Source organism: Channa argus, chromosome 15, assembly GCF_033026475.1.
Source record: "Channa argus isolate prfri chromosome 15, Channa argus male v1.0, whole genome shotgun sequence".
Taxonomy (NCBI): domain Eukaryota; kingdom Metazoa; phylum Chordata; class Actinopteri; order Anabantiformes; family Channidae; genus Channa; species Channa argus.
Genome location: NC_090211.1, coordinates 2795241 through 2807688, shown reverse-complemented (window position 1 = coordinate 2807688; position 12448 = coordinate 2795241). Strand labels below are relative to the sequence as shown.

The window sequence follows — 12448 nt, the reverse complement described above, 5'->3', positions numbered from 1 at the left end:
CCACAACCCTAAACATACAGCCAGAACTACAATAGAATGGTTTAGATCAAACCATATTCATGTGTTAGAATGTTCCAGTTAAAGTCCAGACCTAAATCTAGTTGAGAATCTGTGGCAAGACTTGAAAAAGGCTTTTCACTGACGCTCTCCATCCAATCTGACTGAGCTTGAGCTATTTTGCAAAGAACAATGGGCAAAATGTTCACTCTCTAGATGTGCAAACCTAATAGAGACAAACCCCAAAAGACTTGCAGCTGTAACTGCAGCAAAAGGTGATTTTACAAAGTATTGACTCAGGGGACTGAATATTCTATTTGTAAAACATTTGAAAATAATTTATTATTTTCCTTATACACAAAATACATTTATCTTTGTCATTGTAACGACAAAATGTGGGAATTTTCAGGGGGTATGAATGAGGTAATGGCGCTAACCACCCCACCAAAGTTCCACCTTCTTCAGTGGACAGCAAAAACGAATAAATGCCCCCTGCAAATGGCAAAATATTGGAGTTTATTGTATTTGATTTAAAAGCGTCGTGGAAGAACTTTTGCCAGATGGCTCACACCAACTGACAGGCTTGTGCTGTTGCATGCCAACATTAGTGGCATTCAAATGGAAATTAATTGCAGGGTTACATGAGACATAGTTCTGCTGACGCTATTAGACTTTGAAGATGTGAAATGACAGGAAGTCCTGGAAATCTTGCTTCAAAGTGACATTGGGCGTCTTCTGACTTTCATATTTGCTTTAATGTGGGTATCAGTGGAACTGGAACTGGTACTGATAATTTCTGATTCTGTTATAGCTGTTTAATGCTCACTCAAATGTGAGACTTGTATAACTCCAGTGTTTGCTTGTGTGTTGCTAAGCATTTAGTGTGTGGCTTCACAGGCAGAATAGAAATGTCACTGATGACTGGCATTAGCCAGCTATTTGTCTTCCCCATTGTTTGATTAAATTGTGTTCTACTGATCAGTTTTTTCCAGAAATTCGAGTGTTGCCCTACCATATGTTCAAACATCTTAAACATCTTAAAATAAGTTCTTATCCAGTAAACCAACAATATGCATTTATATTTACATTGACATTTAGTCATTCAGAAGAGGGTGCAAGAAAGACCAGAATGAAATTTTTTTAAGTGCATAGGAAGGTGTTGAAGATTTCTGTCTTCAGCAGTTTTTTGAATATTGGGATTAAGTTTGCTGAGCGTGCAGAGTTAGGTAGCTCGTTCCACCATCGTAGGATCACTGAGCTGAAGAGTTTTGCTTGAAGTCTTCTGTGTTGGAAGGAGTCAGCAGGATGTCATCATCTGAAGGAGAGAACTGGGAGCTGATGGCCACCACCTTATTCGTAAAGAAGCCGGCAAAGTCGTCGGCAGTGAGATATGTGGATGGAGGAGGTGGAGGTGGGTAGATGAGTGATTTTAAAGTGGAGAACAGTTTTCTGTTGCCAAGTGATGCTGCTGAGCATCTTGGATTTGCAGATTTGCGGCACTTTCTCTCAGCACACCTGAGTATGGTGCATTGCTCATGGATTCAGTCAGTGAGCCATGGGAAGCTAAGGGGATAGCAGGTCTAGAAGACATGGGGCAGAGACTGTCCAGACACGATGAAAGTGTATTACAGAGGTTTTCCGTGGCTGCATCTGTATCGAGTGGTGGACAAGTCCTGTGGTTGAGACCAATAAAAGCTTTTTGGAATATTTAAGTTGTACTTTGTTCCGTTGCTACTTCAGTTAAATTTGTTACTTTGTAGCCTCAGTCTTTTTCCAGTTCTCCTTCTTCCTGCTTCTCCTCCCACCACCTCCTGCAGACCATCTCTTTACCATAAGCACTCAGTCATGTTCAGACATATTACTCACCTTGTGTTTCCCTCCTATATCTCCACGTTGTAGACTGTTATTTCGCGTTTTCCCTCTGTGGTCCTCTTCTCTTAATCCCTGCCACACCATCCACTTCACATCCCCGTTTACTTTAATAAATTATAGTTATTGCCTTCCACTGCCTTGTCTTTCCTGCCTTATTGTCTGGGTTCCACCATTTATGATAGACCCAGAAGGCAATAAGGGGTGGAAAAGCAGGGCACCAATCTAGCGAAGTTTCAAGCGACATTAATTCCATTTCCCAGTCACTTAGACAGGTGTTTTTGGCCTCTGCTCCCACTTCTCCTCCTCCTTGCCCCCCCCTTTTTTTATTTACTGCCTTCCACTGCCTTGTCTGTCCTGCCTTATTGTCTGGGTCCCACCGTTTGAAACTAATTGTAACTGATTTCTCTCGTTTTGTCAGGTCTGTTGCCTCCGGGAAAAATGCTGCAACGAGTTCTTTTATCGGGTTCCACTCATGAGCACTAAATGCCACATACTGACATGTAAAACAATTTGATTCTAACACCATCTGTTGATACTATATGAGAAGTTTCTCCACTTCACTCATTATAGAAGTTTTAGGATTTACAATTATGCACTGCCAACCACCAAGTTAACATTAATTAAATCCTGTGAAAGTAACAAGAAACTTCTCCAAAATACAGACACATCTGTTAAAATTCAGTATGCTGCCTGCAAAACGTAAGAGGACAGATCAGTGGGACTCATTAATCCTGTGTGCCTTAACACTTCTTTGCAACTCTTTTAGCAATATACAGCTGGAGATATGATGGGATAACATCAGAGAGCAGAATCAAATCTGAAAAGCATGTGATCATTAGTTTCACCAAACAATTGTTTATTAGCATAATCTGCGATTGTTAATTCTTAACTTCATGTGGTTATTTCACCAATTTCCTACTTGCTTCCTATGCATTTTGTTTTGGGTGTAAGTGTACATTAATGCTTTGATGTCAGCTGCAGGCATTTTTCAGCTTTACAAAGACAGAGGTTTTAATATGGGGAAGTCAGAGCGAAGTTTTATGGCATTCCTGTACCTCCCAGACTAGAGCCGAGAGTAGCAAGTCCATATCACTGAAGGCATCCTTCAATTGTTTGTCAGTGGCTTCTTTTCGGTAAACTTGACTTAATTTCTCAGTTTTTTTTAGAATTTTGAAACCACACACACTGTGTTCTTTTAATTAAGATTCGACAAGTAGCGTTTGTCGCTGAAGAAATATTTTGAAAATACAACATTGATGTATTGGCAGCACGTTCCAAAGAGAAAAAGGGACTTTCATTTGCAAACCCAGCATGTTTGAAACTTACCACTGAGCTGTTAATCACTTTTAATCTCTGGAATCTCCCTTTCCTATCGCTCGTTGGCCTCCTCTCCCCTGTGATCTGTTTACAGATAGACAAAGACCTCAGTCTGCTCTCCCTTACCCACACAAACACACACACACACACACACACACACACACACACACACACACACACACACACACCCTGCATGTTTCCAGCCGCACTATCTCTCTCATACATACACACATAGGCATCAACACCTGAGATTTTTAGTTCATAAACCTGATAGAACTCTCACCTACATTCCCAGAACTGCCTGACTACTAAACCTGTCCGACCTGCATTTTGCCCAGCCCTCTGCCTCAGCCTCTGGGTCCAGTCCTATTCTCACTAAGATAACAAAAGGACTGTCATTATGTGTGTGTGGCTTAGCATAGCCTATAGTTTAAAAATGCTTGAAAGTACTTTATAACCCTATGAAACACCTGGTTTACATAAATACCTGTTTATCCTTTAGTTTCTACTTTTAAGTCCCGAACTATGAACTTTTTACCGGAGGAAGAGGAATGAGGTACATTTGCACAACTTGTATTTTCGCACACTTGAGTACAAAAAATAGTGGCTATTGGGAGACTATGTGTAAGTCTCCTTTAAATAACTATGATCATCCACAGTCTCAAATTGTAATTGTTGGGTTCTAATAACCACAACAGCGCTGGTTACACCAGAAAGTACAGTTCTACAACAGTGAAATAAACACAGAAGTCGACTTTGTCTTTTACTTGCTGCAAGGGGAGCCGGCGGGTCTCAGTGACAGTTGCACTCACCCGAACACAGCCACTCCAAAGAGTATCCCCTTGCAAGCTCTTTTTATTGTAAACAGGACAGAACAGAGAAGGGTATGCCTTCACGTGATTGGACATTTCATGTGTACATTACTTCTCTTTAAGTCAAACCATCTGGTTACTAAACAACAGGTAGCACATCCTGCTCTGTCCCAAGGCTAAATTAGTTAAGAAGGAATGTAGCATAGAATATATACATTATACCAAGTTGACTATGTGAGTCTTGTGACTTACTATTCTTCACATAATGATAATAACACAAAGAATATAATATAGAATATAATAGAAAAATATAACAAACTCCAACAGTAATCATGTCATTTTTGCGGCGAAGTCACTGTGTACCTGAGGCCAGGTATCATAGAAAGTGCTGACAGACCCAGAGTTGAAGGAAAGAAGAGGTGTTGAACAAAAAACCCAAAAGCAATCACTTCTAAGGTTCTGACTTTCTCATCCTTAGTCATAGTTGTGTGCTTTCAATGCATTTGTCTATTTGGGTGCTAGATCCCCAAGTGTATGTACTCTACCAGTTCCAGGCTGCTCCATTATGATGTCATCGAGCTTATATGCAGTAGGCCAGTGTCCACGCACAATGAGGTAAGGGTGGAAAAAAGAAAAGCAAAGAGACAAAGAAGCCACGCTTCTCCATGCTGCTCTCACACATGTCGCACAAGAGAAATGTGACACAAAACAAATTCAAAAATCCCTGCAGTTACTGTTAGATAAGTAAGATCACTGTGTAAAAGTCTGGGTCTGACTTGGCTTCGCTGGACTACGCTAGTTTCCACGGACTCAGTGTTTGGTATTAGGTGTCCTTGAAATGCAGACAATCCCACTCTTGTCTCAGGTGTCCTTCAATCACATACACCTAAGTGCTAAAATATTTTCACTTAGCATCTTTGTTTGTCCTCCTTTGTGTAGGTCTGCTTCTCTTTCCCCTCTTTATGTAGAACCAGATGTCGCACACCTTTCAAGACATTCAGGAAAAACAAGCACCAATATCCTCTTTATTAGCTAGGACTAATTATGGGAAATGTCCCGAGTGGCACTATTTCAGGCTCAGCTCCCTCGGGGCAGTTTAAAAAGAAAGGTAGTACACTACGAAGTAAAACTATCGAGCAAAAGCAGTTGTCAAAGAACACTTTCTTCTCATTCTTCTGTAGGTCATTGCACAGACAAAGCCCACTTTTTCTGCCAGTCCTAGCCCCTTTATATTACCTCTTCCATCAGTGGCAGCCGGGTAAAGTTCAAACTAAAACACAAAGACAGAGGTCCCACTTCACACAGCACACAAATCGCCAGTGTTGGGTTTCTTGAGTGTTTACTCTGTGCTGGAGTCCTTTTCTTTGAATGGGGTGATCTGTTCATCCATGGCATGAAATTCTCTTTCTCCATCTTTTTAACAAATAATCCTTTTTGTCATCGTTCCCACAGCCACTCAACTAATCAGAGTGTCAGCACGCCCACCTGATGGCTTTTTCAACCACTATTGTCACTTGTGTAAGTGACCTACGCAGTTCCGGCATATGAGGTAAAAAACAATCTATTTAAACATAAGCGTGTGGAAATTTGGCATTAGATTAGATTTTTATTGTTTTAAGAATGTAGGGCAGAGTCCATTAGTACATGGCTACCACTGTCAGCCATCTTGGATAAGGAGTGTCAGTAATCGTAGAGACTGTTTTTATGGAAACATTACTATTAGTTTTACAGTACCACCATAAATCTGGGTTTTGATGAGTTTTATTATTTTTAGTTAACCGATATAGAGTTGAATTAACCGTCCTCAATTTTGGCATCATGCGTGAAAGGCTCGGGCTCTCGTTAATGTAATTCCAATGGAATGAGGACCCTCAGAACAAGCGAACTGTCGGAGATGAAAGAGGCTTATGGGCATATGGGAATGTAAAGGCCATAAAAGCCTCTCCATAAATCCAGCACATGCCATACTACATTGAATACATAGACTTATGTGGAAAGCTATTAACCAACACTCCAAGCATTTGTCCTGTGCATATGACAGGATCGAACTCTGACCTCTGCTTGCTTGAGGCTATTGACCTTGCTGATAGTGCTGCTTTTCTAGTGCAATGCGTGGCAAAATAGGACTTTCTTATAAAGAACAATTCATTCCACAGTTATAAAATTCTTAAAATATTCCCCTCCGGGATAAATACAGTTCTTTGACTTGTCCACCCACTTATGAGTTAGTATCTTGGCAAGCGTTATATATGTATCATTGTTCTGGCTGTAAACAATGAAAATTAATCTGGCAATAACAGGAAGCAAAATTGTTCTTTGTTTGGTGGAATTTAAAACGTTTCAGGACATTTATTTCACATTCTAGTCACTAGGATCTGAACATGAAAAATTCCCGAGTATACATCATTACAGAATATATATTTCCACAATACAATATTTCTACACATGAAAGTCCCCATCACCTATTCACATAAAATTTAATTCAATATTACTCGATATAAAATGTCCACCATAAAATATTTACCTGTAGAATATCAACATATCCATTTTTAAATAGCTTTTGCTGTTATTGGGGGTCATATGCCTTGAGCATATCCCAGAAGGCAGGTCGACAGTCCATCACAGGAGAGGGTCACCACAGAGATCATTTGTTCATGTTAATAATATTGTTGATTATGTTTTGTCACGCCAGATGCCCTTCCGATGCAACACTCCCCAATTTCTACCAGGCTTGAGACGGGCACTGCATCGCTGTGGATGGGGATGGGCTGTTGGGGGTATATAACCCTGTATAAAGAAAACTAGCTGAAATCTACTATGAGGTAAATGGTCATAGCTTATGGTCACATTTATACATTGCATTGGATTTAGGAGATGAAAGACCGTCCATGCTACGTCACTAAAGCAAGGGCAGACTGGATCCTGTTCTTTGGCCGGATGCTGCAACTACCCTAGAAAGAAGGAAAAGGCCACAGTTTTAACAAAGCTAGTTTTTTTGTGTGTGTATGTTAATACTACATGATTCAAAACTTCTTCAAAAGTACTTGTAGTAGTAGCTGCGTGACATATTGCACTGCAGAGATGGCTTTTTTACCTGAGGTAATATGTGTGGTATGCAGTCTGACAGTTATTGACAGTTTTACAGTTAATACTCTCTTTGTGAACCTAATCATCAGTATAATTATCATAAATGAACTAAACACATGTCCTTTGACAATGAATTTGGGACTTATGCAAGAACCAAGTATCTGAACAGATTGCACAGTACAGATCTTACAGTACAAGTGCTAACTTGTTCCCGTAACAAGAATGGAAAAATGGCAAAACACTCATGAAAAGTGAAAAAATAAATGTGCTGAGTGCAGATTTTTGGAGCAAGTTACGTGAAGTTGTCGAGGGCATAGCCAAGCACAAAAGAGTTTGGAGCGGACTTAAATGGACTGTGGGTGAATAAGAAGCAGAGTGAAGTGCTTTGAGTGCCAATAGGTAAAAAACGCGCTATATAAGTGAAGTAGAGGGATGTGCAGAGAAAATTAGGGAAGAGACTAGTACACAGATATACAAGAAGCAAAGTAAAGAGGACATTCGGAAAGGGAAAGGAAAAGGCTTAAGACGAGATGTATGAAAAGCTGAACACTTAGGAAGAAGAAGACTTTTATCAACTGAGCAGACAGTGGGACTGAGTTGGGAGGGATGTGCTGCAGGTTAAGATGGATGCAGATGGAAATGTGGTAAAAAGCTAAGGGATTGTGTTAAGAAGGTGGAGAGAGAAATGAGTGAGACAAGGTCAGATTATGTAGACATAGTGAACCATGCAGTGATGAACACATGGAAAGACAGTTAGTCCAGAGGGCCTACTGGTGGACGCATGGAAAGCCACAATATGCCAATATTAGCACCTGAAATACTATGCATGCTTTAAAAGTGTCCAAGAAAAGTACAGGGAAGGCCAAAAAAAAACAAAACCCACAGTACCTAATATACCTGGGTACTGGAAATCTGCGTACAGTGCCTTCTGAAGTTTCTCTCCTTTTCTTTGGCTGTGCAGAGTGACAGCTCAGGAGGAGAGAAAGGAAAAAAGAACAGGATGAGGACAGTTTGGAGAAGGTTTGGACATGTACAGAGGATGGATGCAGAGCACATGGGTAAACGTATGTTGAGGATGAAGTTACCAGATAGGAGGAGGAGACAAAGACCAAGGAGGTGGTTCATGGATGCTGTGAAACAGAGCATGAGAGGAGTTGGCGGGACACAGGAAGACACGGAGGACAGAGTGAGACAGAAAAGGATGATCCACTGTGAAGACCCCTAAAGGGAGCAGCAGACAAAGAACAACAACAATGTTTATCATTTTAGAATATTTTTTTAATGTTATTTAACAAAATATTATGGCCTTTTAAAATGACATGATTACGCTACAACTTCAATTCACATCACCAAACATCACCATGAATTACAGTGTAGATGCCCATCTGCCCCAAAAACTCACCGAAGAATTTACACGCAGTCAGTCCAACCAGTAAAACACATCGATGGAGTAAATGTTGTGGCCAATACGTGTTCGCTATGATTTTACATTTATTTCATGTCACATTTTAACAAAACACATAGATACCATGAGTAAAATTATACAAACATTGACCAAATATACCTTGTTTTACTTATGGCCAGAAATTAGTATTACTATATAAAATAAAATAATACTCATTCAATCCCAAAATGATCTTTGTGTCTGTTGATGTTGTGTCAGGTGAAAAACCAAACTGGATTTGGAGAATTACCTTGATTCATTATTCCTGGTATGAGAAGCTGCACAAATATTGTTCACTCTTTTTTAATTAACTGATGATTTAACTGGCTCATACTGATATTTTCTGTACAGTCTGCTTCACCAACAACATTCATCTCAAATAATGAGATAGTAACTGCTACCAGGTGAGCTCTGCTCCCTCCCCAATTCCATGCTTCAGTGTGTACTCTCAGAATTCAGCACAACGTAAAAGTACAAATTGACAAGTTATAGCTGCATATATAAAACCACACCTTTACACACACACACACACACACACACACACACACACACAATTGACCGTGACAATCCTTTTCTGTAAAAAAACATACAAGCATAAATAAACTCAACATAAAAGAGATGTAAAAGTTAGTTTTTGAACTTTACAAATCTTTAAAATGCAAACACTGTTAAAAATGTCAAGCAACGCATGGTGAGATATAGTTGAGGATGTTTCCGGAAAACCAAAATAAACAACAACAACAAAAAAAGGGTTATGTAGATAATTAGGTGGCTGTTCCATTTACACATTTTGTCTGGAATGGAACAATCACAACTACAGTATGTGTTCACAGTTCACAAATGAAGTAATTACAATGAAAAGGATGATTGTTAGGGTGTCAGGAGAGTTGAACCGAAGATCCACTAGTAGAACTAGTAGAAATGTGTTTTATCATCAGAAGTAACAGAAATAGTCAATGAATGAAAATAAAACAAGTTATAGTAAAATAATTAAAATTATTAGTGCAAAGGTTGGCATTCCCTTTAATACATATCAGGAAAAATTTACCTTAATACTTTTCTGATGATGATTTGTTATCACTAAATGTGCAATTATGTTTTGTTTTACTCTTTCTGCCATTTAAAATTTTATATAGATATAGATATAGATATAGATAGATATAGAATGTTCCATAAACATTAATGCGTTCCATATTTTGCTATATATATATATATATATATATATATATATATATATATATATATATATATATATATATATATATATATATATATATATATATATATATATATATATATATATACACACATAATGTATATTGATGTATATGGATGGATGAAGAAGAAATAGGCATTTTTTGCTTATTAGAGAATATGAACTTTACATGCATATGTTTAAATACAGACACTTATATGTATGTTTGTATGTTATACTTTCTATGTTGTGATGTGTCAGATGAGCCAGTCTCAGTTCGCAGTGTCATTGTTTCCAGCACTTTGCATTACATTATATCATGAATGAAATGTATTAAAAATAACAACATATTATACAAGTGTTGGCTGATGCAAACAAAGCTGGACGCCAGACTCAGAGACAAGCTGTCTGATAAGTGCCAGTGTTTTTGGTGATGGTATTAACAGTGGGGGCCTGTGGTTTGGATGGTTACCATTTCCAAAGGTGGCAGAAGTACACAAACTCAATACTCAAGTACATAAACCCCAACAGGGATGGAAAGTGAATTTACGTTGTTACTGGTACCTGTACTTTTAATGTAGATTTAATGTAGATTTAATCATGGGTGCTGTGACTTTGACTCCAGTACGTATGAGAGCAAATTTGATCTTTTCCTGGTACAGAACAGGGCAGAGAAACAGAGTAGAGGCTGCACCATAAACTCCAAACCCATTTGTTTTCTGATCCCCTCAACTCCATCTCTGGTCTCTAAAGTACTCATATAATGCTCCCAGTGCAGAACTGACCTCTCTAACATCTGTGCACACCACTAATCTCTCCTATTTGGAAGCTCTAAGTTTACCTGGCAGATGTGCTGGCGCGGTTGACCTCCGGCTGTAGTTAAGGCCTGTCCAAAATAAATATGTAGTCGTATGTACGGCACTGAAACTCTTTCAGTTTCTGTGAACCAGTGTAAACTCCACCACTGGTAAAACACAGGTGGGAATAAAATTATATATGATGATGATGTTAATTAAGGATGGTCAGTAATTTTTGTAAATACAGTATGTGCAGGACTAACTTTAGGTACAAAAGCACGTTTACTATATCAAATGTCTGTTTGATTTCTATACTGACAGTAACTTAAATGTACCTGTCTAATCCAGATTTATTCAACTTTTTTTCAAATTTATTCCACTTTTAACTTTAGGGTTTTATGTTTGTGTAAATGTAGCATTGGGGTGAAAAGTAGTCTCTGAATTACAGTAGAGCGAAAGTAACCACAAAAGTGTACTCGGTTGCAATTCTTGAGTAAATATACTTCCTTACTTCCTCTGGATATTTAATTTACCTATTTTATCCCATTGCCCTCTCACCTCTCTGCGGTAACACAAACTTCTATATGACGAGTCTCTAAACCAACCTCTCTACTGTCACTCTTCAGTTAGAACAAGTATCATCACTTGTCACTGGTGACAAACTTGTTACTCAACATTTGTTCTAGTCACACGAGACCTTTTGTTCATGTTGTGCTTCATTTCCCTTTGACTTTATGGGATTGATCTTGATTACATATTTCTGTCCAGGTGAGTAGCCTGGTATGCTGTGGCTCATTCACTCTGGGGCCTCTTCACGCTTGAAGTGAAACTTCAGTTTAGAGTTGATCCTCTCCAATGTGGGACAATTTGCAAAACCACAGTCATTAAGTCCTTCTATCCTCTTTTCAAGCCGTGTGGGGCAGTGTACTATTTAGCTCAACCCAAAGCTGCATTATGGTGAGAATATAGAGAGAAATGTTTGGAGTACAAGCCTTAACGTGACAATGTATTTTCAATGGTGTATTCACAGTTAGTTGTGTCCCGTGGACATGCCTGTATGACAAAGAGAGACAAAAAGAGATGAGAATGAAAACACAACAAATGAAAAGCTAATTTCCATTGTTGTCAATTAATTGAGATGACCTCAAGATTTTTAATGGAATAAGTGAAATCATGTTGCCAAAATATTTGCCATGAGACATGAATTAAAATGTATGTATCATGGGTTGTTTGAGCCAAACCAAACAACCAAACAAGAAGGATGTTGACCAGGAAAGCGAAAAGGACCCCTTTCCCACATGCACTTGAATCTGGGGGGGCTAAGAACACAAATGTGTGAGTGAGGCCATCCTGCAAGCTCTCTGTCACTAAGTCCGTACTATGTGCATGAGCCCAAGCGTAGAGCACACAGCACTGTCCTGAGAGTTTAAAGTTGGGGAATGGGCATGTTGACAACATGTCTTTGTATATTTTTGGTGGGCTGTAAAGAAAACACTGTTTCTCACAGCCTAATTTTCCAGTCACGTTGAGCCACCTGTACAAGCTGACCCACCAGTGAAATCAAGTGGAATTTCTCCCTTGAGCACTCTTCTGAGTTGAAGTCTCTCCCACTGTGAGTTTCATGAGTATAACACAACACAGGTTCACGAGTGAAAGAGGCTTAAATCAACTTCAGACGTTTTCTGCAGAGATTGGAGAACCTACGACAAACACATTAAGCTGGGGACACACCTGAAGACTAACAAATGCTAAATGTTCTGCACTTATATAGCACTTTTCTATCTATCACTCAAAGCACCTTACACTGCTTCTTATTCACCCAAGTGAATAAGTTGGGATTCAGAGTCTTGCTTGAGACACTTCGACATGTGACCAGAGGAGCCGGGGATTGAACCAACAACTGTGAGATTGGTGGACGACCGCGCCA

General features: G+C 39.1%; 1 protein-coding gene across 16 annotated transcripts in view; it reads right to left on the bottom strand.

Moving 5' to 3' along the window:
* Positions 1 to 3941: 3941 nt before the first annotated feature.
* The window catches only part of LOC137099870 (mucin-22-like), a 32443-nt gene continuing 23936 nt past the window's right edge, over positions 3942 to 12448 (bottom strand). For 12 of the 16 annotated variants that reach the window (XM_067477239.1, XM_067477238.1, XM_067477224.1 and 9 more), the window contains 2 exons: positions 7983 to 8306; positions 3942 to 6949 (listed from right to left, as the gene is read on the bottom strand). In XM_067477239.1, the coding sequence (XP_067333340.1) occupies positions 6890 to 6949; positions 7983 to 8306 (384 nt within the window). In that variant the 3' untranslated portion in view covers positions 3942 to 6889. Of the gene's footprint in view, positions 6950 to 7973; positions 8307 to 8341; positions 11575 to 12448 lie in introns of those variants that run through there. The other 4 variants (XM_067477235.1, XM_067477236.1, XM_067477231.1 and 1 more) reach the window with 4 other exon arrangements.